Here is a 26,761-nt window from a genome sequence, read left to right on the forward strand (position 1 = left end):
AGCTCTGGGATGGGAAAGTAGTGAGGCGATGGCACTCGTACCAGGGGCTGTCTCTGGCCCGTGCCCGCCTCCCTCTCACTGCCTTGCCCCAGGTGCAGCTCAGAGCAGCTGGGAGCAGGTGACAGTAACGGTTGGGGGCTGAGCGACCACTGTGCTGCTGCTGCTGCTTCCATGGAGGTGCCCTGGTTGCTGCTGGCCTCTGCTCTGCTCCTGCCCTGTAAGTAGCCAGCAGGCGCGTTGAGGTGGTGGGATTGGAGTGGGCTGGCGGCCACCGAGGGCCGGGCCCAGCGCAAAGCCTTAACCTCCATCCTTGCAGCCTGCAGGGCCGCCAACCCCCTGCCCATCCTTTCCCCGCCACTGACCATGGTGGTGTCAGGGCAGCAGCGGCGGCTGGTGGTGTGTGTGGTGAGTGAGCTGCCCGCAAACTCCGGCCATGCCGTCTGGATCTCCAGTGGGAACAGCAGCGCTTTGCAGTCCTTTGCCTACGGGGCTTCGCAGGAGGAGGGTGGCACCGTCTGTGCAGTTTCCATCCTCCCTGACAGTCCCATGGAGCAGGAGCTCCTGGCGTGCCATGTTGGGCCCAACAGCAGCGCTCCAGCCCATAGCTCCAACCTCATCCCACTTGCAGGTACGGACAGGGGCACTGCCTGGCACCAGGGCTGTGCCAGCAGGCAGCAGGCGTGTGGCCCTGCGGGTGAATGTTACCCAGGGGTTTGTGGCAGCCCCCTCCTCTGTTCCTCATCCCGCAGACAGCGATGAGGAGGCAGAGCTGTGTCCCAGAACCCCCGCGGGTGAGTGCAACGGGGACGACGTGCCTTTCGGGGGATGCCACAGGGCCTGCAGCCACGCTGCTGTCCCCTCTGTTTCAGAGCCCCGCGCCTGTGCTGCCGCAGCCCTGCTGGTGGCCGCGCGGGTGGTGCTGCTGAAGGCCGCGCTCCTCGACGCCCTGCTCACCGCCCTGCTCCTGACCCGGCGCTGAGGGACCAGGCCGGGCAGGGAGGAGTCCCCCGGAACGAGGGGCAGACCCAGTATGGGTAAAGGTGTGGGAGCGGAGCGGAGAGGAGCCCGCGGAACGGGGGCCCGGAACAACCTCGGGGCACGGCGTGCGATGGGACGAACAAGGACCCTCCGGCGCGGGCCCGCGGCAAGCCAGCGGAGAGGGCGGGGCTTACTCGGCGGGCCGGGCGGCGATTGGCCGGGCGTGCCACGCGGGCCGCTGGGGTTGGCAGTGGCGGTGCGTTGCCGTGGTGACGGGGGCGGGGCGAACGCCCGGAAGCGGAGCCATGGCGGCGGAGGGTCCCGCCGCGCTGCTGCTGCTGCTGCTGCTCCTGGCGGTAGCGGGCGGCGACGACGCGGACTGGGTGCGGCTGCCCAGCAAGTGCGAGGGTGAGCGCGGCCGGGGGCGAGGGGAGCGGGGCCGGGAGCGGGCCGGGTCGGAGGAGGCCCGGTCGCGGCAGCCGGGCCTTCCCGCGGCACCCGGAAGTGAAGGGAGCCGAGGCTCCGCCGGGGCCGGGCCTCGCCTCGCTCTGTCTGTGCCGTGCAGGGACGTGCGGGGCTCCGCGGCGAGGAGGAAAGGAGGAGAAGCTGCGGCGGAGCTCTTTGTGCTGCTCCCCCGCCCGGGAAGACGCTCCGGAGGTGCCGTGTGACTGCACAGCCGCTGCCCGCCTGGCTCGGGACCGCTGTGAGCCATGGCAGCGCAGGGCCGGGCTCGCTCCCGGCGGAGGGCACTGCGGAACGGCACGGAGCCTTGCGGAGCTCCGGGGCAGGAAGGGCCGTGCCGAGCCCAGCCTCCGTCCCTCCACGCCTGCAAACCCCCATTTCCTCCTGCTCACCGTTCCTGTCTCTCTGTTGGACTGTCCGTTACAGCTGAAATAAAATTTTGTTTCCCCCCTCCCCTCTTTCATTCATTTATCGTTTCTAAAAGTGTGGCAGAGCATCGCCGGCAGTGCAGTGCCCTGCAGTAGTGATGCAGCCCCTGCAGCTCTGCACCCATGTGCCTGGCTGCCTTGTTGTGTGGGAGGCACAGGGAAGGGGTGACTCGCGGTGCCCTGTCCCCATGGGAAGGGATGAGCAGGGTGAAGCAGACACTGGGGTGGCTGCCCTCTGCTCTCCTGGCTGTAGCAGTGTGGCTGCAGTAATACTGAAGCACTATTCAGGGCCTCCTACTCCAGGAGATCATCAGTCAGGATGCTGCTCTTCGTTTCTGTGAACAACAATGGTGACCGTGCCCTGTGAGCTCTTCTCCCAGCACCAAGTTCCTCCTCAGGACCTACTGACCTGCTATGCTTTCCCTCCTGCAGTGTGCAAATACGTGGCATTGGAGCTGAAATCTGCCTTTGAAGAGACCGGCAAGACCAAGGAGGTCATCGACACTAAGTATGGCTTCTTGGATGGGAAGGGCGCTGCTGTCAAGTACACACAGTCGTAAGTAAAAACAGAAGAGGCTGAGTCCCTCCTCTGGAGCATGGAAATGTGCCAGGTTGCTTCCTCCTGATCTTGGAGGCTGTTCTGGGGTGTACTTCCAAGCCGTTCCCATTCTTCCTCTCTGTGCAGGGACATCCGGCTCATCGAGGTGACAGAGAACATTTGCAAGAGGCTGTTGGACTACAACCTGCACAAGGAAAGGAGCGGCAGCAACAGATTTGCAAAGGTGGGTTTCCTTCCTGGTGCTGAAATGTGGTCGGTTCTTCCAGGTGCCAGCTGACAGCAGGCAAGGCTGTGCTGCTCTGGGGTGCTGTCCTCAGGGGGAGGTGGGCCAGAAGGGAGCCAGGTGCCATCCCACATAGGCCTTCCTACTGTGTTTAGGATGTGTTCAGTGCAGAGAAGGACTGGTGGGCACGTAACACCTCAGTGTCGGCTGCCTCAGGTCTCTCTGTGCCCCCGCGCACAGCCTCACTGCATGGCTCTGTTCTCCCCAGGGCATGTCAGAGACATTTGAGACCCTGCACAACCTGGTGCACAAAGGTGTCAAGGTGGTGATGGACATTCCCTATGAGCTGTGGAATGAGACCTCTGCCGAGGTGGCGGATCTCAAGAAGCAGGTACCTTCTTGCTGGGGTCAGTGTGCTGCGGCCGTGTGGGCTGGAAAGGGCTCAGCAGGTGTGGGGATGGGATCAGGGCTCTGCCACGTGCTGGTGCCAGGCTGTCCTCTCCCTGTCAGTGTGATGTGCTGGTGGAGGAGTATGAAGACGTGATCGAAGACTGGTACCGGCACCACCAGACAGAAGATCTCTCCCAATTCCTCTGTGCGGACCGCGTGCTGAAAGGGAAGGATGCCAGTAAGTCCTTGGGGCTGCCTGGGGCAGTGCATGCCTGTGAGAGCACAGGGAATCCAGCAAGGGCACGGGGAGCCCTACGTGTTCCTCAGGGCCCTCTCTCCCCCTGCCCAGGCTGCTTAGCAGAGAAGTGGACCGGCAAGAAGGGGGACTTGGCAAGCGCGGGGGAGAAGCCGAGCAAGAAGAAGAGCGGGAAAAAGAAGAAGAAAGCGGAGAAGGGACAAAGCGAGGGTGCTGAGAGCTTTTCCCCGGAGGAGAGCGGAGTGCAGGAAGCCACCCCGCTCCCCCACAGCCCCACCGACGAGCTATAGGCAGCGGCTCGCAAGGACTGAGCGGGGAGAAAGGCTCTCCCCCGTGCCACAGCCGCGGCTTCCGGCCCACCACGGTACGGACTCATTCCCCCCACGGCGCGCAGGGCCGGGGCCGCGTCCTCCCAGCGCCCGCAGCTCGGCAGCCCGGGACCCTGCGGCGCCGGGGCTGCGAATAAAGACCTTTTTGGCGGAGCGCCGCTGAGCTGCTTGCCCCGCGCTGCCGGGTCGGCTCCCGGAGGCTCCTCCCCGCGGGGGGGCGGGGCGAAGGGGAGTGTCGGCGGCGGCGATTGGCGGCCTTGGGGGGCGGGGCGGGGCGGGGCGGGGGAGCGGCGGAGCGGCGGCGGGGCCGCGGCGAAGCGGGGCGGCGGCGGCGGGATGGTGGACAGCGTGTATCGGACGCGCTCGCTGGGGGTGGCGGCGGAGGGGCTGCCGGATCAGTATGCGGACGGGCGGGCGGCGAAGGTCTGGCAGTTGTACATCGGGGACACGCGGAGCCGCACGGCCGAGTACCGCAGCTGGCTCCTGGCGCTCCTCCGCCAGCACCGCTGCCGTTCCGTCCTCGACGTGGCCTGCGGCACCGGGTAAGGCCCCTCGTTTCCGCGTCCCTCCCTTCCCTCTCCCTTCCCTCTTCCGTCCCGCTGACGGCGCTGTCCCCAGGGTGGACTCCATCATGCTGCTGGAGGAGGGCTTCCAGGTAACCAGCGTGGACGCCAGCGACAAGATGCTCAAGTACGCGCTGAAGGAGCGCTGGGAGCGGCGCAAGGAGGAACCCTTCGACCGATGGGGTGCGGGCCCGGGGGGGTGCGTGGGGCTGCGGCGGGGGGGGGCGGCGAGAGGGGGAGGAGGAGGGGAGCGGAGGGTCCTTGCGGAGGGACCCTGCCTTCATCCTCCCCGCGTGCCACAGTCATCGAGGAGGCCAACTGGCTGACGCTGGAGCAGGACCTGGAGAAGCCTGGGGACGGCTTTGATGCTGTCATCTGCCTGGGGAACTCCTTCGCGCACCTGCCTGACTTCAAAGGTGAGGCTCAAAGGTGGTGCTGCGGCTGGAGGGATCGGGGGCTGCCGTGCACCTGTCTGGAGGGAGGCTGAGGATGTGCCCTAACTCATGGCACAGGTAGATTGCGCTAGGTGGCAGCGTGTCTGAGAACAGGTGCTGCTTTGGGGCTCCATGGAGCCACTGTGGCGGTGGTAGAGCTGTGCGTGTCTGTGTCACTTTTGGCTGGGCCGAAGGCACACCCAGACCTGTACCATGTGTGGGGCTGTGGGTTCCCCACACTTCCCTGGGGAGGCTGAGAGCGTGCCTGAGCTCATCACAGGGGTGGAGCTGCGGGTGCCCCGAGCCACAGGCTGGGGAAACCGTGTGGGTTTGTGTGGATGTGGGGGCACAGTCCGTGCCTGGGGATGCTGGGCTGTTCTCCCCAGGGGACCAGAGTGACCACAAACTGGCCCTGAAGAACATCGCCAGCATGGTACGGCCCGGCGGCGTCCTGGTCATCGACCACCGCAACTACGACCACATCCTGGCCACCGGCTGCGCGCCACCTGGAAAGAACATCTACTACAAGGTGGGCAGCTGCCATCCCTGCCCCATCCCGCTGCCCTCTGCCACAACCCCGTTCCCCAGGCTGGGGCCAGGGACAGCGGAACACCAACATTCCGCTGTCCCCAGAGCGACCTGACCAAGGACATCACCACCTCAGTGCTGCTTGTGAACAACAAGGCCCACATGGTGACCCTGGACTACACCGTGCAGGTCCCCCCGACGGAGGCGGGGGCCTCCCCGGAGCTGAGGTGAGAGGGGCTGCATGGGGGTCCCAGCTGAGGCCGGGCCTCGGTGCCTGCCCAGCCTCATGGCCATTGCCTCCCTGCAGCAAGTTCCGCCTCTCGTACTACCCGCACCGGCTGGAGGCCTTCACGGCACTGCTGAAAGGCGCCTTCCAGGGGAAGTGCCAGCACAGCGTCCTGGGTGACTTCCAGTCCTACACGCCGGGTCAGGCCCACGTTCCCTGCTACTTCATCCACGTCGTCAAGAAGACTGCCTAAGGGGCTGCGGTGACAGGACTGTGGTGGCAGAGCACTCCGAGTTGCTCTGCGGCTGGGGACTTCGCAGAGACCCACCCAGCAGCCAACTGCTGTTAATTAAGAGCATCTATGAGAGCAACCGGAGCCCATGGTTCATGTGTCCATCTGTGGGGTGAGCTGCCATCAGCTGGGGGGGCCTGGAGGGTGCAGGGCCTGGTGGGCATGGCCTCATCCCAGCCCTCTATTCCCAGCCCATGCCGCAGTGCCAAGGGTGAAGTGCAGGGCTGGTGCCTGAGTGGTGGCACAGCCCCACAGCCTCCAAGAGGGCACTGAGCCCCACGGAGCACCACCTGGAGGTCCACATAGGTGGGGAGGTTTTACAGACACCCAGCTGAAATGCTTGGTGCAGCTACAGTTCACTTCTTACCCACCCTGCAGAGCTTGGGATCAGATCCAGTTGAGTGTCGTGGCCATGGCCTGCTCTGCCTGAACATGCTCCACGCTGGAGGCACTCATTAGCCAGGCCACCATGCATGAAGGGCCTGCAGCTGGTGGAGGAGTGGCCCTCTGGGGAAAAGCACGGTGGGGGCAAGCTCCTTGCCAGCCACACATGGCTCTGCAACACTACTGGCAGCAGCTTTGGTGCCACTAACAGAGGGCTGAGGCTCTGCCCGTGAGCTGCAGGAGCAGCTGCCGGGAGCTGGCAACCACAAGGCGGACATGAAGGCAGCTGCCAGCTGGCTGACACACAGCCCCAGTGTGGGATTTATTTGGGATCCGTGGTGGAGGGCAGGAAGCAGTGCACGTGTGGCATGGCCAGCAGCTGCCAAGAGGCTGCAGTGAGAGGCGAGGCAGGAGCGTGTGCTTGGCTCAGATGGAGCAGCTCATGGCTGCTCCAGCCAGGAGGTGGGGTGAGTACTGACCCCCTCTTCACTAGGACAGGCTTTGCCTACCAGTTAATGGGAGTTTCCTTTGCTGGACTTGTCCCCACTGCATTTTGTCCTGGCCCCCTGTGCTGGATGTACAGGAGCGGACACAGCCCTGCAACCCCAGCCACTAGTTTCTCTGTGATACACAGCCGCCCCCTGGGCTGGCACAGCGCATCCCAAGCCCCCAGCAAGAGAGCACAAGTGCTGAAAGCTGAAACAGAAACCTGTATTTATTTGTAGAGTCCAGGGCAAGGCCAGGCCCATGGCAGCAGTACTGCCCCACAGTGGCCCTGTACTCCAGCCAGCTCCCCACATTGGGGGGCTGCCACCCTAACAGGAGACTACTGCCAACCAGTAGAGCCATCCTTGCTTCCCTGTCAGTGCTCAGTCCCCTCAGCACGCTCCTGGCGGCCAGGTGCTGCTCCCCCTACACTAGAGGGGCTGTTAAAGAGTCCCCCACCAGGTCAACACCCACACAAGGCTTTGCCTGACAAAACTGCATGGCCATTTTTTCTGCCAAGATTGAAAAAGGAGATGCAGGAGCAATAGGAAGGTAGCAGGTGGGTGTCTCTGCCCCAGATCTCTCGCGCCCCTTAGCTCCATCATCCCTTTGCTCCTCCAGTTCCAGCTCTCCTGAGCCTTATTAGCAGGCAGCAAACTTTTGCTGGATGAGTTTGTACCTGAGGAGCTCCTGCTCAGAGACTGATGGCTGCAACCTCGCAGCAGCCTGCAGGAAGTCTTCCATGGTGAGTATGAGAGCAGAGCTCTCTGTATCCAACCCTGTGTAAAAAAGAATGAGAACAAACTGAGAGCAAAGCCAGGGAGCATAGCATAGCCTCCAGTCCTTTTTCCAGATAGAGAAGGGGAAAGAAAACTGCCTCTCCCCTCCCCACTGAGGCCACCCAAGGTGCAATCACACATGGCAAAAGCACCTGCTAGCAACCCACAGCCTTGCACTTAGAGATGGCCCAGAGCCATTGGGGCTCTTCCCTCCAAGCCCAACTACTGCTATAGCAGTGCTAACTGCCCTCTGGCTTTGTGCTGGGGAACTCCAGCACATGGGGTGAGGATGGGCTGGGCTCATACCCTCCTCGATCCATTCCACCTTGCGTTTGACAGCACACATCATGGCATCTGAGCACAGTGAGTAGATATCAGCTCCTGTCAGCTGGGCCGGGCACTCTTCTAGGATGCTGCTGAGGTTCACAGAAGGATCCAGTTTAAACCTGCCAAGAAATAAAGCTGCAGGTGATGAGAGTCTGGGAGACAGGCAGCAGCCAGAGCAGCTGGGCAGGAGGGATCACAGGCCACAGAGTCACACCCCATGTTTAGCAACTTCTGGACTCTGCTCTTCGTGCTTCAGAAAAATCAAAGCGTTCTGCTTGGTTGGTCGATTCTATGTTTTGTTGCGTCTTTTTTGTTTTCTTTTTTAAACCAGTCATTTCTTTGCAACAACCCCACAGCAGTGTCCTTTCTACTGCCAAGTAGGATCAAAGGCAACTTGACTTCTCACTCAGTGAAATTAAGTGCTCTACACACCTGTGAACAGCCTACAGCAAGGGCTGAATAACAACATTTAATTACAGACAGTGCTAACCACTGAGACACCAAACCACCCCATCACAGTCATGCTGCAGACAGGGAGCCTCCTACAGCCCAGTGCTGGAGGGCATGGCTGCCAAGCCACATGGTACGGAATGTGCGTACAGCCAGCCTACGCTGTCACCTCTCCTTCCAGCCCATCCTTGAAAGCAGCAGTGATCACAGCTATCCCGCTCCATAGCGCTCAGACATGAGGCCAAGTTGGAGCACATCAGCCCCAGGAAGGCTGCTACCCATCAGAAAGCAGTGGAAGGTTGCTGGAAGAGGCCAGGCTCACTCACTTCCTGGTGACGGCACTCAACACCTGCAGCTGTGACTCCCGGTCTTCATTTACGCCCACATAGACCAGCTTGTCAAATCTGTCAGCAGAGAAAAGAGACCATCAAGAACAGGCCACTGCTGGCAACTAAAATAGGGCGCTGGGGCAGCTGCTTTGGATGTCAAGTTCTTGGAAAACAGAAAACTTTCTGGGGATGAGGGGTGCAGATGATACGCTGGAGGTCAAGGCTGCTCTTCAGAGGGACCTTGGAAAGGCAGAGAAATGGAATGATGGGAACCACACGGGGTCCAACAAGGGTGGATGGTACAAAGTCCTGTCCCAGGACAGGCAAATCACAGCCACGAGGACAGGCTGGGAGGGAGCTCTCCAGATAAGGCCCTGGTGGGGACACAGTCCAGCTCACCAAAGGCCAAGGTGCTCGAGAGATCTACCCCAGAGCAAGGCAGGGTAGGATGTGACACACCTGCCTGGCCGGAGCAGAGCTGAATCCAGGAGGTCAGGCCTGTTGGTTGCTCCAATGACAAACACCTCTCTGCTGGAATGGAGGCCATCAAGTTCAGCCAGGAGCTGTGAGACAACTCTGCAAAGAGTGAGATAGGACACCTAGAACTAGGCAAGTCATCACCATTACCGCTGCATGTGCTTGTAACTTGCTGTCAGATACTGACAACATAGGCCAAACATAAGCAGGCATGCATGGCTCTAGATAAGGTTCTGCGCCCAGATGTACCTGCTAATCCTAACTGTCCCTGCTATGCGGTTCTGCCCAGCAAATCCAGCTGCAAGACTGACCCGACAATCAGTGCTGGGGACACCCTGGCAGGCCCTGATACTGCCATGCTATCCTCAAGGCAGCTGAAACGTTTCCCACCTCAGGAAAATAGCAACTAATAAGACAGCAAAGCAGGGGTGTGAAGGACAACCTTGGAGAGGCCAAAGGGAACAGTTGGCAGCCATGGAAGCAGTTGGAGGAGGCACGGTTTTAACCAGTGTTTGCACAATGAGCTTGGGCAATCAGGAATCTGCTGCAATGCAAACAGCAATGGCCAGAGAAAGGCCATGCAGAGTTGAAGGGAGCAGGGATGGAAAAAGCAATGAGATAAAGAGTGGGGATGACCTCTGCCTTGCTGGGCCATCCTATGTTCCCTCAGGCAGTCAGGGCATGCCTGCTTTCCCAAGGACAGCCTATGCTCACTCACCTGTCCATGACACCTCCTGAATCTCCACTCCGCCCACGATTTGGGGCCAGAGAATCCAGTTCATCAAAGAAGATAATGCAGGGAGCAGCTGCCCTGGCTCTGGCAAACACTGGGAGGACAGAGAGAATACACAAGGTGAGAAAGACTCAGAGAAGCTGTCACCAGCAAAGAGCTGCAGATGGAAGTCAGCTGCCCACTGCCGCACCTCTGCCTTTGCTCCTGCCTGAGGGGTCCCAAAGCTCAGCTGTGTCTCTGAGGGGCTGCTGCCCCATCAGGAACACCAAAGACAGACTGGAAGGAGCAGAGCATGTAAGAGGGGCAGCTGCAGCGAGGCAGAGAACTGACATGGTATAGCAGACAATGGATTTATGCCCTTGCTGGCAGCTGTGAATGGGAGCCTGGAGAAACAATTCAAGCACTCCCTCCTCCCCTCCAGCACCACAGAACAGATCCTCTTGCCACATGCAGGACTGGGATGCTTCTGCTCACCATTACGCACGTTCTCCTCGCTTTGTCCAACATACATGTTGATGAGCTCTGGCCCTTTCACACTGTGGAGAAGGAGAAAAGGAAACAGGTTAGAGCATCCCATATACTGCCAGAAGAAAGTCCTATTGCAAGACCCCCACTGTTCACCTAAGGAATGTCATGGTGCATGTGGTCGCCACAGCTTTTGCCAGCAAGGTCTTCCCTGTCCCAGGAGGTCCGTACAGCAGCAGACCAGAGCGGCACAGACCCAGTGACAGCAGTTCCGGGTGCTCCAGGGGCAACTGGATAGTGTCCAGGATCTCCTTCTTCACCTCATGGAGCCCACCAACGTCCTGCCAGGACACGGAGGGGATCTGCACAAGAGTCAGAGTCCCTGTCAGCACTTCTTCCTGAGCTTGCTTGTTTAGCTCCAATGGGCTATTAGTCATCATTTGGCCACGCAGCAAAACAGCGCACACCACACTGCCCAGCTACCCCTTATGTGAGATCCCCCATCCTCTCTTGAGTGTTGCAACAGTGAAACCAAGCCGCACATCTCCACAAGCAACCTGCAGCCTTTTCTGATTCTCCACTGCACCTCCTATCGCCCACGAGCAAAATAAAAAACAGTAGCAGTGTCTGCCTGCAACCTTCAGGGGAGAACTCTACTGCAGACACAGCGTTAGGGACACAAGGGAGGTAAAAAATAATTAATTCATTAAAAAGGAAACCTGAACCTAGCAGCTGTGTGCTACTTGTGTCCAGGGCACCTTGTCCCCCAAGGATGGTCAGACTGGGCAAGGGCTTCACTAGAGTGAGAAAACCTCAGCTACTAGACTAGAACCTCTGTCATGTAAAGGATGGTATGAAGTAAAATCATCCTGGAGGACACTGTGCAGAAAACTACATGCTTTTGAAGGGGGAAATACAGGAACAAGCTCCACAGATGCTTACAAGTAATAGACAAGGATGCAAGGGATGTGGTGATCCCTTGCAAGCACACAAGAGGAAAGACAGCAAACCTGAGATGGGTGACACATGTCACTTCTGTTATTTTATGCTGAGTAATGCAATCTTGGAGGAAAATGCTGCTCAAAAGCTTTAGAAATAGCCAGAATGCCACAGCCTGTGGGACAGATCTCCAGAGTCAGAGAAGCTCTCCTGGGAACACGCAGAGAAAGCAAAGCCCCAGAACACTTCCCCCCACCTCTGGCTGGGTGCTGAACAGGTGTCAGCACAAACAGCAGGGTTAAAAATAGCCAATGCAAAATTCTTTGCCCCTTCCTTCTTCTGCTACTTGAGATGACATTATCATGCTACTATTCCAGCTGCCCAGCAACTCCACCAAAAGAATCGGGACAGGCAAGATAAGGATTTCTAGAAGAAAATCTTGAAAGCAAAAGGTCACAGGCCCTCTTTCCCCACTGCAGATGAGTAGAACAAGTTGTCTTCTCTCCTACACTCTTGCTTATGCCGCTTCCTTAGAAAAACTCCACAGATCCAAGTGCTAGAAAAAGGCAGCAAGGTTGTTTTCAAAAAAATACATCAGAACTCTAGGACATGCTGCAGATGCTGCTAGCAACTGAAGTTTGAAATTTGTTTTTTTCTTGGAGGCTCGAGTTGACATTCCTTCAACTGCAAACAAACGTGCAAATAACCAGTAAAAGTAAGCATGGAATTGAAAATTATGCATGTTGAAATCTGCTAATGGGCTTTTTGAACCATGGCCAACTACTAAGAAATTGTTAAAGAGACTGTAAAATGCAAACAAAATTAGCTCCTATTCACACAGCTCACTGCTGAGCACAGTCTAAGGTAATTATCTGTCTTATAGTGAACTTGGCAAACACTCCTCAAAGCTGAGCTCTTTTAATTCATTCATTTATTAGGTACTGAACAGTCCTGGAGTAGCTTCCAGATGACGACACCAGCAAGGTGATACCCTGCTTGGGCAGGGGTGCAAACGGGCAGCTGGGGAAGGAGCCTGAATAACTGCTCTGAGGCAGCATTTCGAGTCCTGTGCTGAGTCCAGTGATTTGAACTTGACAGCGTGCAGATGAGGCTCTGATCATTTTTCTTGGTCCCAGTACCACGCTGCCCAGCAGAAATGGTCAACTCAAATGCTGTTTCCTTGATCCTGAGCCAGAGGCAGACCACGCTTCCCCTGAGAAGCTAACTCAACTGGTTCTCTTTCACACTTCAAGTCCCTTTTCCTGAAGAATCCCCCACCTTCAAACTGCCCGGCTGTCAGAAAATCCAGCTTGAGCAGTGGCCAAGGTCAGAAGACCAAGTTTAAAGTTTCTTGAACATGTAGGGAAACTCCATCTCCAGCTTGTGTTCATGCCCTCTCCATTCCTATAATGGCAGGTAGCTTCAGCCTCAACAAGGCAGCCAGCCCACTGCTTACCTTTACCTCTTGAAAGGCTGAGCTACACAGCCTGGCATCCCTACTGTATTAGTTGACGAAGCAGTCTCCAATTACACCTGCAAGAGCTTCCCTGGCCAAATTCAAAACCAACAAGGTCAAAAAACACAGCTGCACTTTTTTCCATGGCTGGGGAAATATGTGGAATGAGAGAGCAGGAAGCAACGTGGTTGGGCACGTGCCAGCCTGCTGAGGTCTGTGAGAGGTATCTTGAGCCACAGGGCTTTAGAAAAAACAATCCCACTTCCAGGATCCTACCTTTGGGGCTCCCACTGCCTGTGAATGGGCATCATGTAGCTGGTCCAGTGCAACACTGAAATCCTCCTCGAGGACTGGGAAGCCAGCAGTGCAAAAATCTCTCTCCACTTCCTCACTCAGTCCACCTGGAAAACTGGCAAGGAAAGAGAAGGGAAGAGTTCAGGCACTGCCCCACTCCCAGACCCATCAGGCTCACTGCATCCCCACCCTCCCTGCCTCCTGCCAAACTGCCTGTGCTACCTCAAGGCCTGGATGCGGGTACAAGCAGCCCGGCTGCTGTGGGACAGCAAGGCACAGAAATCTCCCAGCACAAAACCCTGTGAATGTGGAAACAAACAGCATCAGTTCAATCCCTGAACACAGCTCCAGCCAGGCTATAAAAGGGGCAAGACTCCGCGCAGAGCTGTTCTCCGAGTTTCTGTGCTCTGTTTCAAGTCTCTAGTTTGTTTTGATGTTGTGTTGTGTTTTTCTTTTCACTGTCTTCTAGCAGAGCTAGCACATCTGCAAAAAGCGTAGCGTCCTTAGGCACTAGAAATTAAGTGAGAGCTAAGGCGTGAGGAACAAGGTTTCCCACTGAAGACAGTGACTGTGCTGTGGGAATTGCCCCTTTTCTACACGGCCAGACACAGGAGGTTGGCTCAGCACTCCTGACCTGTCACACCACAAGCCCACCCTGCTCCACACACCATTGTGGTTTCACTCACTGCAGTCCTGCGGGCCAGCTTGGCTAGGTTCACTTCTTTGCCCAGAGGAAGACTGGCAGTCAGCGTGCTCAGTATCGCCCTCCTCTGGTCTTCTGAAAGGGCCTCAATTTTCACCTCGTGAAGGAAAGCAGTCTGCACATCTGTAGGAACATCCTGGGGCTTGCAGGTTGTGCCTATCACTAGGACAGGGTGGCTGCTGAGAAAGGGGAACAGCTCTGTAGAAAACTCTCCCCGCATTGCCATCACCCACATCAAATCACTCTCCAATGGGTCACAACAAACATGCCAGCTTTTCTTATCTGAACAAAGGCAGAAACCAGCCCAGCTTCAGATAATCAGGCCTCCTGGCTCCTCCAGCCACTGACACCAATGAGCTGGAAGAACAAGCCCTCACTGAAGTGAACAAACCAAGTCTAGGAGAGTCTCCACTGGATTAAAATCAAAACTGAGTGTGGTAGCAACAAAAAAATCCTTTATGCAACACTGACTGCTGACCTAGGAACAGCAGAAGTAATGAACCATCCTTGGTGGCCAGAGCATAAGGTCCTTACCTCAGTGCTGGATCTCTGTCCAGAAGCAGCTGCCTCAGAGTAGCGATGACCCTGGCGTCCTCTCCTAGCCTGTCCCGATCTCTGCCAAGCACCTCTATGTCTTTCAGTAGAAGCACACAGGGACGATACTGCTGGGCCTGGGCAAAGGCCATCTGTATTTTCTCCTCTGTAGCTGCACTGGTGTCACCACACAAACTGACACAATCAACCTGCAAGACACACAACACACAGCCTGCAGGGGCAGCAAGACAGACAGCCGGGGGACAGAGGGAGATGCTCACTGCTGCAAAATGTTCCATCCGCAATTAACAGATGAAAGGGGATCTAAGAGGACTCTTTCTGCTTACTGAAAGTTAGGATCATCTGACATAGAAAAACAGCAGCATTGTGCTTTTCTGCAAAGGAAAACGCTCTTGTCTGAAAGAGCTGAGGCCAACGGACTGGAAAAAACAACAAAATACATAGATGTCAGGGCTCAGGCAATCTAAGCTGTCAAAAAGGCCAAGTAAGGTGTTTCAGAACAAAGAGCAGAGGGGAAGCTCAGGAAACTACTCAACCCAGTGCCACACAAACTCTAAGTGCAAGAGGAAGGTAGAAGGTAAGAGGGGGAAAAAAAAAGTTACGGGTGGTTAGAAGTCCAGACCAGTTGTTTACAGGCAAACACTGCATGAGTCCTGCAAAAAGGAGAGAAGACCTTCAAAGAATAGCTTGAGTACTGCTAGGAACACACACTGCTGCCCCCTGGTGCTGAGAGGTCACACCAGGAAAAGGCAAATCATCTCTGGAAAACCTCCACACACTACAGAAACATAAACTAGAACAGGAGAACTACATGAACAGCATGTACCCTTGGATTCAGTAGTGTTCGCCTTTAAATGAGGCACACAAAGTCAAAACCCACGCTATAATGAGATATGTACCTTGCACATCCTGCTAGAACCTGAGACCACTCACAAGGATGAGGCAGCGCCACAGCGCACCCAAACATAGCCTGCCTCCCATTAGTTTCACTTGCCAGCCTCAGGCCTCGCCTAGCACAGACAATTAAACACTTTCCACTCCCTGCTGATTGCTCAGGATCTTGTAAACATCTATCAAATTCATCCTTAAATTCTTTATTTCTCCAGCCAGAGTCTCTGCAGCTTTTCACTACACAGAAACTGCTCTAGACTGATCCTCCTCAGTGACCTGCTCTGGATTTTTCCAGTTCAGCTTTATATTCTTGATATGCAGAGACTACAACGGCGGATGATATTTGATTCATAGCAACAGATTTCCACAGAAGCAGCATCTACTCTCCAGTTTGCTTCCTAAAGTATGATCTGAAGCCAAAGCCTTCAGGGAGCCACTGATAAAAAAGAACCAAAATCTCAATCCTGACTGTGGGAGCGTAATGCTATAATGAGATGGAAAGTAGAGCGACAATAGCAGGGCAGCAAAGTCTTTACTGCAGCAAATGAGGACAAGCCCAAATGCAGCAGCCACAGATGCAGAAATGAAGGAAAAAAAGCTGCTTACCTGTGGAAGACCTCCAGTAGGCAGGGACCTCCAGCAAGATACGCTTGCTTCCACTGCCAACCATTAAATGAGGTCAGGAGCATTGCATACACCTGAGCTCCTCTGTGTTGGCCCTGCCTTCCCACCAGGTGCTCAATCACTGGTTCAGGCCATGACTTAGCATTTCTGCTACATAGGAGTCAGAAATCCATTGTTTTTCATGTTCAGGTACCTACAGTGATTTTTATCTGCTGTTTTGCTACTGAGTCATCTTGCCTCACTAAAGCTCTCCTCTAGGCCAAGGAGCCTGTCCTTCTACTTAATAACTTGGTTATGAACAAACCATCATGTCACAGTTCACATTCTTTTCCGAGGTCATTTCTGAATGTGCTCCCAGTCCGGACAGCTGCAGAGGTGCACTGCTGACTGTGAAGACTCACCAGCTACCCCCATCCTGTCCCAAACCTTTAACTGCACTATCAATCAATATCAGGATCTTCTCACTACTACTCAGTATCCCCAAGAGCCTCTTCAAAATTTAAGTAGACTGTATCAATCAAATTACCTTCACCACATGCTTGGTGTAACATCTTGAAGAAACTGTGAAGGTTCACAGGACAGGAACTTGCAGTAACTATATGGAAACTTTAACAGTTCCTCAGTCATGCTCCTTTTTGACAACTCCATCCTCCACTCTAACCTGCTACAGCTTACTGTTCTTTGAAGGATGCCTCTTGTTTTCCAGTGACAGTCATGTCCCTGCTTCCCTGTCCTGTCTTCAGATTACTTTTTTCAAGGCCATCCCTATAGGATCTCTGCAGTAGCCTCATTTTATGTTAGTGTCTCTCATTCACTTCCGTAACAGATGTAAGAACTTTGTTATTTTCCACAGTTCTCTTTTTCTAAAGATACATAATTTGGATGTTCCCCTTCCCAAATCCAAGCAGACTAATGGAAGATTCTGGGGCTTTTTGCTCTTAGGAGGAAGAATAGTGAATGGGAACACAGTTACATTGCAGCTCTTTTCAAGGCAGTGACATTTTGAAGCAGCTTCAGGACAATATCCCGTTACATTCTGCTGCCATGACGTGACAGGTGGCAGCAGAGGGGCAGTCTGACACAATGGTGTCTGACATGGAAGCGTGTATGGAGCAAAGGTGTGGAACTGAATTTCTCAATGTGGAAAAAATGGCTCCTGATGACATTCACTGACTCTCACTGAACGTTCATGGAGACCAAACAGTGGATGGGAGCATAGTGAAATGGTGGGTGGTGCATGCCAGCAGTGGTGACAGTGATGTGAAAGACAAAGCCAAATTCTGGACAGCAGTGCACAGCTGTCACACAGCAAATGAAGAGCATCTTCATCAGCTCATCCACATGAACTGATAGACTACAACCAGGGAACTGCATATGGAGCTGAACGTCAGCTTCAGTGTACTAGAAATGATGGTGGCAACATAGGAATATCACAAAAGTTTGCACCAGGTAGGCACAATGAATGCTCACACAGGAACAGAAACAACACTGTGTATAGTTTGTCAGAACCTACTGAACCAACGAGGCTGAAGGTGACAGTTTCCTGAATCACATCATTAGCGTGGTGAAACATGGTGTCACCACTATGAACCAGAGTCAAAACAGCAGTCCACAGAGTGGCAACATGTGAACTCCTCATTGAAGAAAAAGTTCAAGACACAGCCCCAGCAGCTAAGGTCATGTGCAGCGTATTTTGTGATAGGAAAGTGATGATCCTCCTGAGTTTCCTGGAAGCTGGACGAACCATTGACTGACCACCACATAGTGACACTGACTAAGCTGAAGGCTCAAATTTCACAGCCAGGCCACAGAAGACAACCTTTCTCTTCCAACACAATAATGCCAGGCCCCATTCTAGTTTGAAGAACACGGAGCACACTACTCATCTTGGCTGGATTGTCCTATTGCAACCACTGCATAGTCCAGATTCGGCACCTTCAGAGTTCCATCTGTTTGGGCCAATGAAAGATAAACTGTGTGGGGAACGTGTTCCTAGCAATGATGCTCACATAGTAGCTGTGAAACAGGCCACCTCTGCTGGTACAAATTTTCACAAGCGTGGCATGCAAACTCTTGTTCATCACTGCTGAAAATGCATACAATACTAATCATGGTGACTATGCTGAAACATAGTGTTTGTAGCTGAGAATCTGCTCAACCAAATGGTGTTATTGTGCTCTTTGTTTTAATTTCCATGGAAATAAATAGGATATGTTGCTTTCAGAATGGCCTACGTCGTATCAATTCAATAACCTATCCAATGAAATGAAATCTACTATAACACAACTGTATAACATCACAGCTGTAAAGTAAGTTAACTGTTATTTTGGTCAGTATATTAAAGAAAGGTATAACGGCAACCTCTGCAACACATGACCTCAAAATTACTGATTCCTGAGCACTGGAAGGTACCTCTTACAGGTACCTTACACCAGGGAAAACAACTCCTGGTGCTTGGTCTGTTTTTATATATTCTTCCTAATCATCTGTTTCTGGCCATTCTCAGACACAGACCACAGAATAGGTAGACCTCTGGGATCATCCAAATGTCTGTAGTTATGCCCATCGACAGTCCTAACCTGTGCCAGAGTGAGCTACTAAGCTCAGCAAACTTTGACTCCTTTTATCTGCATGTGTGCATGGGAGCAGCTTCTGAATAGGCTCATGTCACAGCTGCCACCTTTTGGTACTGCTATCTGAAAGAACATTTCTGATATTCTTCCATTGTGGTAAACCCACTCATCAACCGCTCGCAGGATGAAGTACCTTGAAGAGGTGGAGGTTGAGGCAGCTGCACACAGCTCTGACAGCCATTGCTTTCCCACTGCCACTTGGACCTGAGAGGAGAACGCTGCCAGCCCCGTTCAGTGCTGCTGCCCTGTAACACAAATTCAAAACCAGAGCTATAATCAGATGTGTGTCTTGCCCATCTTGCTATAACCTGAGACCCAAGGTCCCAGCTCTCCTGAGGTTTGCTAGAAGGAATTTTAACTCACTGACTGGTCAGGTAAGGCCGAAGAGCATCGCAGAGCTCCTTCACAACATCAGAAAGTCCAGCAGGAGACAAACTGCTCCAGAACTCATGGCTGGTATACGCTGGGGCAGATGGGACTGCACTGTTTGTTGAACCCACCTATGAGAAAATCAGCATTTTGTAGAACATCTGTTGAGAAAAGACAATGACCAACTGACAGTCTGTCCTGAAATGCCATTTCTCAAGAGCAGGAGATGCAAGCCTCTGCAGGCACATTTGTCATGGACTGAGTAACCTCAGGCTCAGATCTTCTGGACAACCACCCTGCTCTCTGACATCTTACCAGATACAGAGAGGTGTTTTGGGTGTCTGCCAGGTAACCCTCGGACTGCATGCCTTCCACCGAGCCTAATACCTTCCTCACTTTGAAGTAAAGCTCCGGCCACCTAAAGGAAAACCAAAAAGCCTGAACTGTTGGGTCAACACCTTGAAGGCAGGAACGTCTAAGTACACAAATGGAAGGTTTGTGCCTCCTGTGGTTCTGCCTCCCTCCCAAAAAAAAAGCCTCAAATATTCATCATAGGGTTATATTCCTGAGTTTTAAAATATATCATGGAGCTGAACATTGTTCAACACATCTTGCAAATCCTGCATGAACAGTTCCATTTTCCACCCTTTCCTCCCCTTTGTTCTTTTCCCTCTGGACACTCTCTCAACTCTTCCCTCCTGGACACTCTCTCAACTCTTCCATAAGCAAGCTAACTGTGCTAAGCTGTGCTCTGAGCTGTAACCATCCCCTATCCAACAATGTTTCCCTCTCCCTGTAAAATAACAGGCAGATAAACTCCCAGCTGGCAACCCTGTCTGTGGCAGGGGGTTCAAACTCAATGATCTTTAAGGCCCCCTCCAATTCAAGCCACTCTATGACTCTATGGACTCCAACAATGAAGAGAACAGAACCCATTGTCTTGTTTCAAGGAGAAAAGCACCTTTTCTCTTTTTGTGTCTGTATAGCAGAACCAGTTTATTGGCACTTACCTAAGGAGTTTGTCTGCATTTCCATCTAAAAACTCGGCACATCCAAATGTTGGGACACAGAGGACATCTCCCTCCTGGACCAGCCTACAAAAGACAACAAAACAACCAAGAGCTTCACTAGTGAGAAATGGTAAATTCTTCTCGTGCATCCACTCCATACCACACGCTTCTACAGAAATGAATATAGCGGTTAACACCAACTCGGTCCTTTCTGTATTCTGACACCGGGACTACTGAAGGATGCACGAGATGAAAGCAGATGCAACCAGAGGGAGGCGTGCGATGGAGAGTGCTGTGTGGAAGCGAGGCCCGTGTGAACTTATGGGGAGATGAATCACGGCATCAGGGAACATCCTGACGGAAGGGCCCCACGACGACCACAGCGTCCGACTCCCGTCTCCACACCGCACCGCCCACGATGGCGTGAGCGGACATCTACAAAGCGTCCAGCCGCGGCTCACCGGGGCGTCTGGAAGTGCCGGTAGAGAAGGCGGTCGTACACGGCTCGGGCGCAGTAGGCAGGCGAGCAGATCATCTCGACGTGCAGCTCCGCGGCGAAGGGCGGCACGGGCAGCAAGGAGCGGCTGCCCTTCCCTTCCGCAGCCCCGGGCACCCCGTCGTACCTCTGCGGGGGGACGAAGCACGCCGTGAGCCGCCCGTCCCGCGCCCATCGCCCCACACCCCTCGCCGGAGCTCACCCGTAGGCAGACGTGCGTCCCGCCGCCGGGCTCGCAGCCCAGGTTGAAGGCGAGGGCGGGCGCCAGTAGGGCGGCGCCGTCCGGGGGCCTGCGGCGGGCGGCCCGCGGGTAGTCCCAGGCGAGCGGGCGGGCGAACACCGCGGCCAGGTGCGGCCGGGCCGCCCCCTCGGCGCTCACCCGCACCCACTCTCCCTGGAAGAGCCCCAGCGCCAGCAGCCCGCGCCGGCTCACCCACACCTCGGCCACTCCGCTTCCCGCCCCGCCGCAAGGGGGCGCCGCCCGAAGCCGCGGCCCCTCCGCCCGCCCGCGCCCGGCGGCGAAACGAGAGACGACGGGCGGCGCGGCGGGGCGCCGGCAGGGGGCGCCGCCTCCGGGAGCAGGAGCGGGCCCGGCCTCGGCCTCGCGCGGCGGCGGGGCGGCGAGCGCGACGCGCGTACCGTTGCCTAGCAACCCCTGCAGCGCCGGCCGCGCTTCCAGCACCAGAGGGCCCGGCCCCGGGCCCGGCCCCGGCAAGGCCTCGCCGCGCCGCGCCAGCACCGCGCCGCCCGCCGGCCTCCCCGCCCGCCCCACCGCCGCCGCCGCCCCCAGCAGCACCCAGGCCAGCGGCGGCGGGCGGCGCACCGGCCACACGGCCACCCGGCGGCCCGCCGTCAGCCCCAGGCGGCGCAGCAGCGCCCCGCGCAGCCACAGCTCGGCGCCCCTCCGCCCGCCCGCCTCCAGCGCCACGGCGCTTAGCAGCACGGCCTGCGCCCCGACGCGCCCCGCCGGCCGCACCGCCAGCACCAGCCCGCCGCCGCGGCCCCTCAGAGCCGCGCAGAGCGGCGGCGGAGCCAGCAGCAGCGCCGTCACCGGCACCAGCTCCGCCGGCGGCGCGTCCAGCGGCCGCAGCACCGCCACCGCCATGGAGGCCGCCCCGACACCATCGAGAGGGCGGCGCGCAGGCGCGGAGGGCTCCCTCGCGGGCCGTAGACTAGCGCCGCCGGGTAACGGAGAGAGGCCGCCACGCCGCCCTGCGGCCTGGAGGTCCCGTGGTCGGGAGTCGCTCGCCCCGGGCAGCCGCGCAAGGAGACCTCATTGAAACCTTCCAGTACTTCAGGAGCGCTTATAAACAGGAGAGGGACTGACTTTCTATGTGGTCTGATAGTGACAGGACAATGGGAGTGGCTTTAGACTAAAAAAGAAGAGATTTAAGTTACATATAAGGAAGAAATTCCTCAATGTGAGGCAGTGAGGATCTGGCACAGCTGCCCATAGAAGCTGTGGGTGCCCCATCCCCGGAGGTGTTCCTCCAGGTTACATGGAGCCCTGTGCAGCCTGAGCTGGGGGGCAGCCCGGCCCACGGCTGGGGTTGGAACTGGATGGGCTTTGAGGTCCCTTCCAGCTCAAACCATTGTGTGCCTCTATGAAATGTGCCTCGGGCCAGCACCCCTCCCTATGAACCACCCCTCACAGCACAGAGAGCTGGGAGCCCTTCCAGCAGTGCTCTGCATCCCACAGGGGGACAGGGCCATGGCGTTTCCCCATTGCAGTAGTGGGTTGCTCACGGCTCACAGCACTGTGTCCAGTGTGAGGCAGAGAGCCAGGCCATCTGCACGCAGGCAAGACAGGAAAAAAAAAGCATCGCAAGCATCTAGTGCCAGCGTGGCACGGCCCAAATAAAGGGTTTGCAGATGCTGCTCAGGCAGGATTAGGCCTCCAATGTGCTAAGTCTCGGCTCTCACAGAGCCTAATTGCTGCTGCAATAAGCCCTGCTGCTGGTCCTTTCATGAACTGATCTCCCCCACTCCATCATATGTGTGGGGTTTTTTTTGTTTGTTTTGTTTTGTTTTTCTGCAAAGCTTGTATTTGCCATGCATATGTTCCCTCCCACCCCTCAGCAGGGCCTGACCGAGCGGAGGGAGGGAAAAATAGGAAATCTGCAGATGCCATTTCTATTAGAATCATGGCTTAAGTTGGAAAGGACCTTAAAGATCATTATTTCTCTGCTCTTCCCAGCCAGCCGTTCCCCTGTGCACCCTTGGCCCTCCACACTGCACCCAGTGTGCAAGGACCATCCTGGCAGCAGAGACAGGTGACAACATCATGACACGACTGTGCTCACACCGAGCTGCATCAGGAAACTTTCCAAATTGGGATTACTCAGATTGTAATAAAACCTTCTGATAATTTTCAGTTAGGTTTTGGCCAGCAGGGAAAGCTGGAGGTGTTCCAGGAGAGCTGTCACAGCGCATATCTGGGCCAACTCGACATGGCAGCGAGGAGGACCAGTTGCAGCTTGAGTCTGAGCACCTAGATGGCCACAACACCCTTGCACGTGGCTGCAGATGATCATGGGCTCCCGGCACCTGTTCAGCGCATCTGCTGGAAGGCTGAGGTGCCCCCCCAGGTGCCTCCACCATCCATTCACCTAACCCAAAGCAAGCTCCTTATGTTTAACCACAAGGGACACAGGGCCCAACTCTGCACCTTCCAGTGCACTGGGCATTTCTGGATGGGCATTTGGGGTCTTTGATGAGCAACAGTCAGCTGCCTTTGGGCATGTAGAATCTGCTGAACTGGAACTCAGCTTGGGGGAAGACACATGAAGGCTCTGCTCTGCTCCCCTGTGTAACTGCACAGCCTCAGAGGAGTGAACAACTCCATTCAGGCATGGGTCTGTGCAGGACCCTACTTCCAGGCAACTACTGTGACGTCCGCCAAAGTAGAATTGAAAAATCACCAATGAGGAGCATGAAAACCAAACATATGCCACAATTTTACTTAAGATGTGTAATAAATAAATGATGGACAAAACAGGAACAGCCACATTCAAAAATCCAGACCACTAAAGTGCTTTTAAGACATAAATATAGGACGACCAAGAAACAGCTCTGACATTACACTATTTACAGACAATTACAAAGTATTCTGTCAGTTCCCAAGACTGTTCAATTGTTCCAGGGTGCTATGGCTTGGTTTTCTGTTCTATTATGCATAGTATGGAAGATAACATTCAAGAGTGTACAAAATCATTGCATAAACAAAAATGCTTTTACCCCCTTCTCCCAAACGTGAGTTAAGGAAGCTACACAGTGTAAATCCAGTGGTAAGGCTGCATTGGCAGGCCAGATCCTCAGGAGGTATAAACTGGTCCAGTTACACCAGCCTGAGGATGGACCCTACTGCGTTTAAAAGCCCTGCTCTCCTTGAGGTGAAAGAATCATGTGCCTGAAGCAGAGGGAATCACCACATGGGTGCTGTGCAGGGGTGGAAGTGCTCAGAGAAGGCATCCATGACCTGCACTATCTCTGCACCCGGGTATCAGAGTGATTCCCACGGCTCTCTTGCTGTTTGTGCTCTTGGATAGCCTGGGACACATCCCAGAGGAGAAGGGGGGCTCTTCCTGAGCAGCCATCCGTGCTGCCCAAAGGATGGTCCTGTTTTCACACTGCTCTCGGCTGTGTTGGGACACACCTCCCACGCTCCACCCTGGTTTCTCCTGTGCTCTGCTGACAAGTGAGGGGACAGAGTCGGGAGGAAGGTTTCCAGTTTTAAAATGCCCTGAATTCAGATAGAAGTTCAATTATTTCAGAAAAATATAGAGATATATCAATAAACCAATAAATATTCTGATCTCCCCAGAAAGCTGTGAGCTCTGGCCTCTTCCAGGGCTGCCCAAGCTCAGTGGTCCCTGTCCTTCTGCTCTGTGGTGGGCTCCCCGTTGACGCACTGCCTCAGTACGCTCCTCTTCTCCTGCTTGGCTGTCCTGGAGAGGTCGATGGCTGTGTCTTCAGGATCTTTCGCAGGGCCAAGCTTTTCGGAGCTCCTGTGGGAACTGGCCTGCTTCCCTTGAAGTTCCTCTCCATCCTGCTCTGCTTGCCAGCCATCTGTCGGCTTCTCCTGGCTCTCTGCCTTCCTGCTCACCTCCATGGACTTCTTGTGCATGCCTTGCAGAGGGGGGAGAGCTGGCTGCTTATTTCTGCCTGTGACTGCTCAGTGCGGGAGGGGAACATGCTGCTCTGCCCTCCTGCTGCCTACCCCAGCTCACACTTACACACAGAGGAAAACTCATGCCACAATCCCCAGCCCAGACCCTGCAGCCTGCTCTCTGCACCGCTCAGGACGGTTTGCAACAGGATCAATCTGTACATTTCCCTCCCACTCAGCAGGGAAGACAGAGAGGTGTTGTGACAGCCCATCCCAGCCCCGTCTTCAAGTGTCACCTCCATGCAGGACCCCAGGGTCAGAACGACTTGGGTTGGAAGGGACCTTAAAGATCACATGGTTCCAACCCCCCTGTCGTGTGCAGAGACCCGCTCCAACAGTTCCAGATTCTTGTTACACCGGAGCCCCAGGGTAGCTCTGACACAGCACTAACACTGCCATCAGCTGCAGCTCCCACATGCCCCGCTCTTGCCTGAGGCTCACCCAGCAGCCACGGGGCGCAGGATCCCACCAGCCCGCTCTTGGCGGAGTTGATGATGGACTCGGGCAGAGGGATGGAGTGCCGCACCATGGCTCCGTACAGCCCATACTCAGCCATCACGCTGCTCCGGCCCCAGCACTTCTCCCGCTTCCGCCACTTGGCTCTTCGGTTCTGAAACCAAACCTTCAGGGGTAACAGCCAGGAGAGCACGGAGGGGTGGGATGGGGAGGAGATGGGCGTTCGAGCCATGGTGGAGTGCGCCCAGGGGCGGCCATGGGGTTGGGGGCACGCAGGGTTGGCAGTGCGAGAGTGGCCAGGGCAGAGCCACAGTGGGGAATTTGGGGAAGGCACACGTGGGTGTCAGTGAGGGAGGAGAGGAAGGGGGGGAGAGGGAGCAGACGTTACACGAGGCTGATCCTGACCTATGGAAGCGTCCCCAGCCTGAGTCACTGAGGGCAGTCCCTGCACGCCACCCGCCTGCAGAGCCCTTCTGTGAAAAGCCATTTGCGTATGCAGAAAAAGGGGTCCATAAAGTATTCACGGATGATGGCAGAGGATGCTCGAGTCCCTCTCCTCATCTCCTTCTTGTTCTTAAAGCCTCCAGAGGTGTCGATGCAACCTAAGCATCGCCCAAACCCCCACCCCAATGAGCTGCTCCGCAACAAGGCAGGATTGGGCCATAAAGTGCCTCTTGAAGAGCTGTGTGAGCAAGGTGGGAAGCAGCCTGCACCTCCTGCAGTGCTCCAAGCTCCTGTCCAAACAGCAGGGCACTGAGTCCCTTCATCTGCACTTCCGCTCGGAGCCCGGGCAATGCAATCATAGAATCACAGAACGGCTGGATTGGAAGGGACCTTAAAGCCAACTCCAACTCCCTGCCCTGGTGTGCAGGGCTGTCACCTGCCAGATCAACTCCCCAGTGCCACCACCTCCCTGCCGCCCGCACTCTCTTGCCCTACGGTGGAGCACAGCCGGTGCCAGCGGCCGCCCGGGCAGCGAGGAGCCGCCTACCTGGATGCGGTCCTCGGGCAGCTCCGTCTTCACCGCCAGCATCTCCCTGGCGTAGACGTCGGGATAGTGAGCTTCGTTGAACGCCTTCTCCAGCTCCTCCAGCTGATGGGCCGTGAACACCGTCCTGTGGAGAGCGAACAGCGTCCTGCGACGGGCTCCGGGCGAGCAGGGCATAGCATCAACCCCCTCCCGCCTCCCCCAGCTTGGATGCCCCGCTCCTCGCGGGCACACCCACGGGGACGCACGGGGGTGGCCGGCGGTCACCTGTGCCGCCGCTTCTTCCTCTTGATCTGCGAAGCCGGCATCTTCAGCTCGCTGGCGTCCCCGGACAGGCTGTCCTCATCTGGCGGCAGCATGGGGAAGGAGGGAGGGGGTACGACAGTCACATCCCATCCCGCCAAGGGCTCCCCGCGGTGCCACCACCCCCGGGGGACCCGAGGGCGCCGCGGGCGGGGGACGGCGGCTCACCGGAGGCACTCTCCTTGTGGCGGCGGGCGGCGGACGGCGGCCCGGGGGCGCCCGGGCGGGGACCGCGGGCGGGCAGCAGCGGCAGCGGGGCGGGCAGCAGGCAGGGAGCTCCGGGCCCCGCCAAGCCGCACAGCAGCCCCAGCCCCAGCCCCAGCGCCCCGCCGCCCTCGTAGCCGCCGGCGGGCCCGGGAGCGGCCCCGGGGGGGGGCTGCAGCTCGGCCTCCAGCCCCAGCAGGTCGGTGATGGCGAAGCCCTTGGCCCGCAGCCCCGCTCCTCCCGGACGCGCCGACCGCTCGGGGAGGGCGCTGCGAACCGACGCCGGCCCCGGGGCCGCCGCCACCGCGACGGGAAGCGGCACAGGCACCGCCGCGCGGCCCCCCGACGGCTCCGCCCGGCCCGGCATCGCCGCCGCCTGGCCCGGCCCGGAGCGGGCACCGCCGCCCGCCGCCCCTTTTATCGGCCCGCCGCCGGGCCCGGCCCCAATCGCGGCCCGGGGCGGCGGGGGAGCGCTCCCAATCCCCGGATTAGCGGCCCTCGGGCCCCGGGCCCCTCCCTCGGGCCCCCCCGCGCGGCCCCTCCCCGCCGTCCCCTCGAGTCCCCCCTCGGGACT

The 26,761-nt window shown here is 56.5% G+C and overlaps 5 protein-coding genes across 5 annotated transcripts; 3 read left to right on the forward strand and 2 right to left on the reverse strand.

Annotated features, from left to right (window-relative positions):
• Positions 1–171: 171 nt before the first annotated feature.
• On the forward strand, positions 172–979 carry PTCRA (pre T cell antigen receptor alpha; the record flags this gene model as incomplete). The annotated part of the gene is given in 4 exon segments (XM_079550551.1): positions 172–217; positions 317–666; positions 668–791; positions 870–979. Coding segments are annotated over 4 exon segments (630 nt in total).
• Positions 980–1,109: 130 nt separating this feature from the next.
• Positions 1,110–3,586, forward strand: CNPY3 (canopy FGF signaling regulator 3; the record flags this gene model as incomplete). The annotated part of the gene is made up of 6 exons (XM_079550803.1): positions 1,110–1,386; positions 2,301–2,424; positions 2,554–2,650; positions 2,919–3,041; positions 3,161–3,278; positions 3,390–3,586. Exons 1-6 carry the CDS (start codon positions 1,284–1,286, stop codon positions 3,584–3,586), a joined length of 762 nt encoding a protein of 253 aa, XP_079406929.1. The 5' UTR covers positions 1,110–1,283.
• A 375-nt stretch (positions 3,587–3,961) lies between these two features.
• GNMT (glycine N-methyltransferase) lies at positions 3,962–5,629 on the forward strand (the record flags this gene model as incomplete). Its single annotated transcript, XM_079550802.1, has 6 exons — positions 3,962–4,167; positions 4,244–4,371; positions 4,491–4,604; positions 5,009–5,151; positions 5,256–5,377; positions 5,458–5,629. 6 exons carry the CDS (start codon positions 3,962–3,964, stop codon positions 5,627–5,629), a joined length of 885 nt encoding a protein of 294 aa, XP_079406928.1.
• Positions 5,630–7,180: 1,551 nt separating this feature from the next.
• Positions 7,181–21,173, reverse strand: PEX6 (peroxisomal biogenesis factor 6; the record flags this gene model as incomplete). Its single annotated transcript, XM_079532705.1, has 17 exons — positions 7,181–7,317; positions 7,624–7,763; positions 8,421–8,498; positions 8,883–8,999; positions 9,619–9,727; positions 10,108–10,169; positions 10,255–10,460; positions 12,770–12,902; positions 13,010–13,086; positions 13,474–13,666; positions 14,025–14,233; positions 18,327–18,438; positions 18,557–18,693; positions 18,878–18,980; positions 19,573–19,656; positions 20,034–20,197; positions 20,271–21,173. The coding sequence occupies 17 exons, from the start codon at positions 21,171–21,173 to the stop codon at positions 7,181–7,183; spliced, it is 2,964 nt and encodes a 987-aa protein (XP_079388831.1).
• Positions 21,174–23,930: 2,757 nt separating this feature from the next.
• On the reverse strand, positions 23,931–26,554 carry VSX1 (visual system homeobox 1; the record flags this gene model as incomplete). Its single annotated transcript, XM_079549872.1, has 5 exons — positions 23,931–24,196; positions 24,678–24,858; positions 25,684–25,807; positions 25,948–26,026; positions 26,152–26,554. The coding sequence occupies 5 exons, from the start codon at positions 26,552–26,554 to the stop codon at positions 23,931–23,933; spliced, it is 1,053 nt and encodes a 350-aa protein (XP_079405998.1).
• Between the last annotated feature and the right edge of the window lie 207 nt (positions 26,555–26,761).

The sequence above is a fragment of the Tetrao urogallus genome (genome assembly GCF_951394365.1).
Source record: "Tetrao urogallus genome assembly, chromosome: 2".
In the NCBI taxonomy this organism is placed as follows: domain Eukaryota; kingdom Metazoa; phylum Chordata; class Aves; order Galliformes; family Phasianidae; genus Tetrao; species Tetrao urogallus.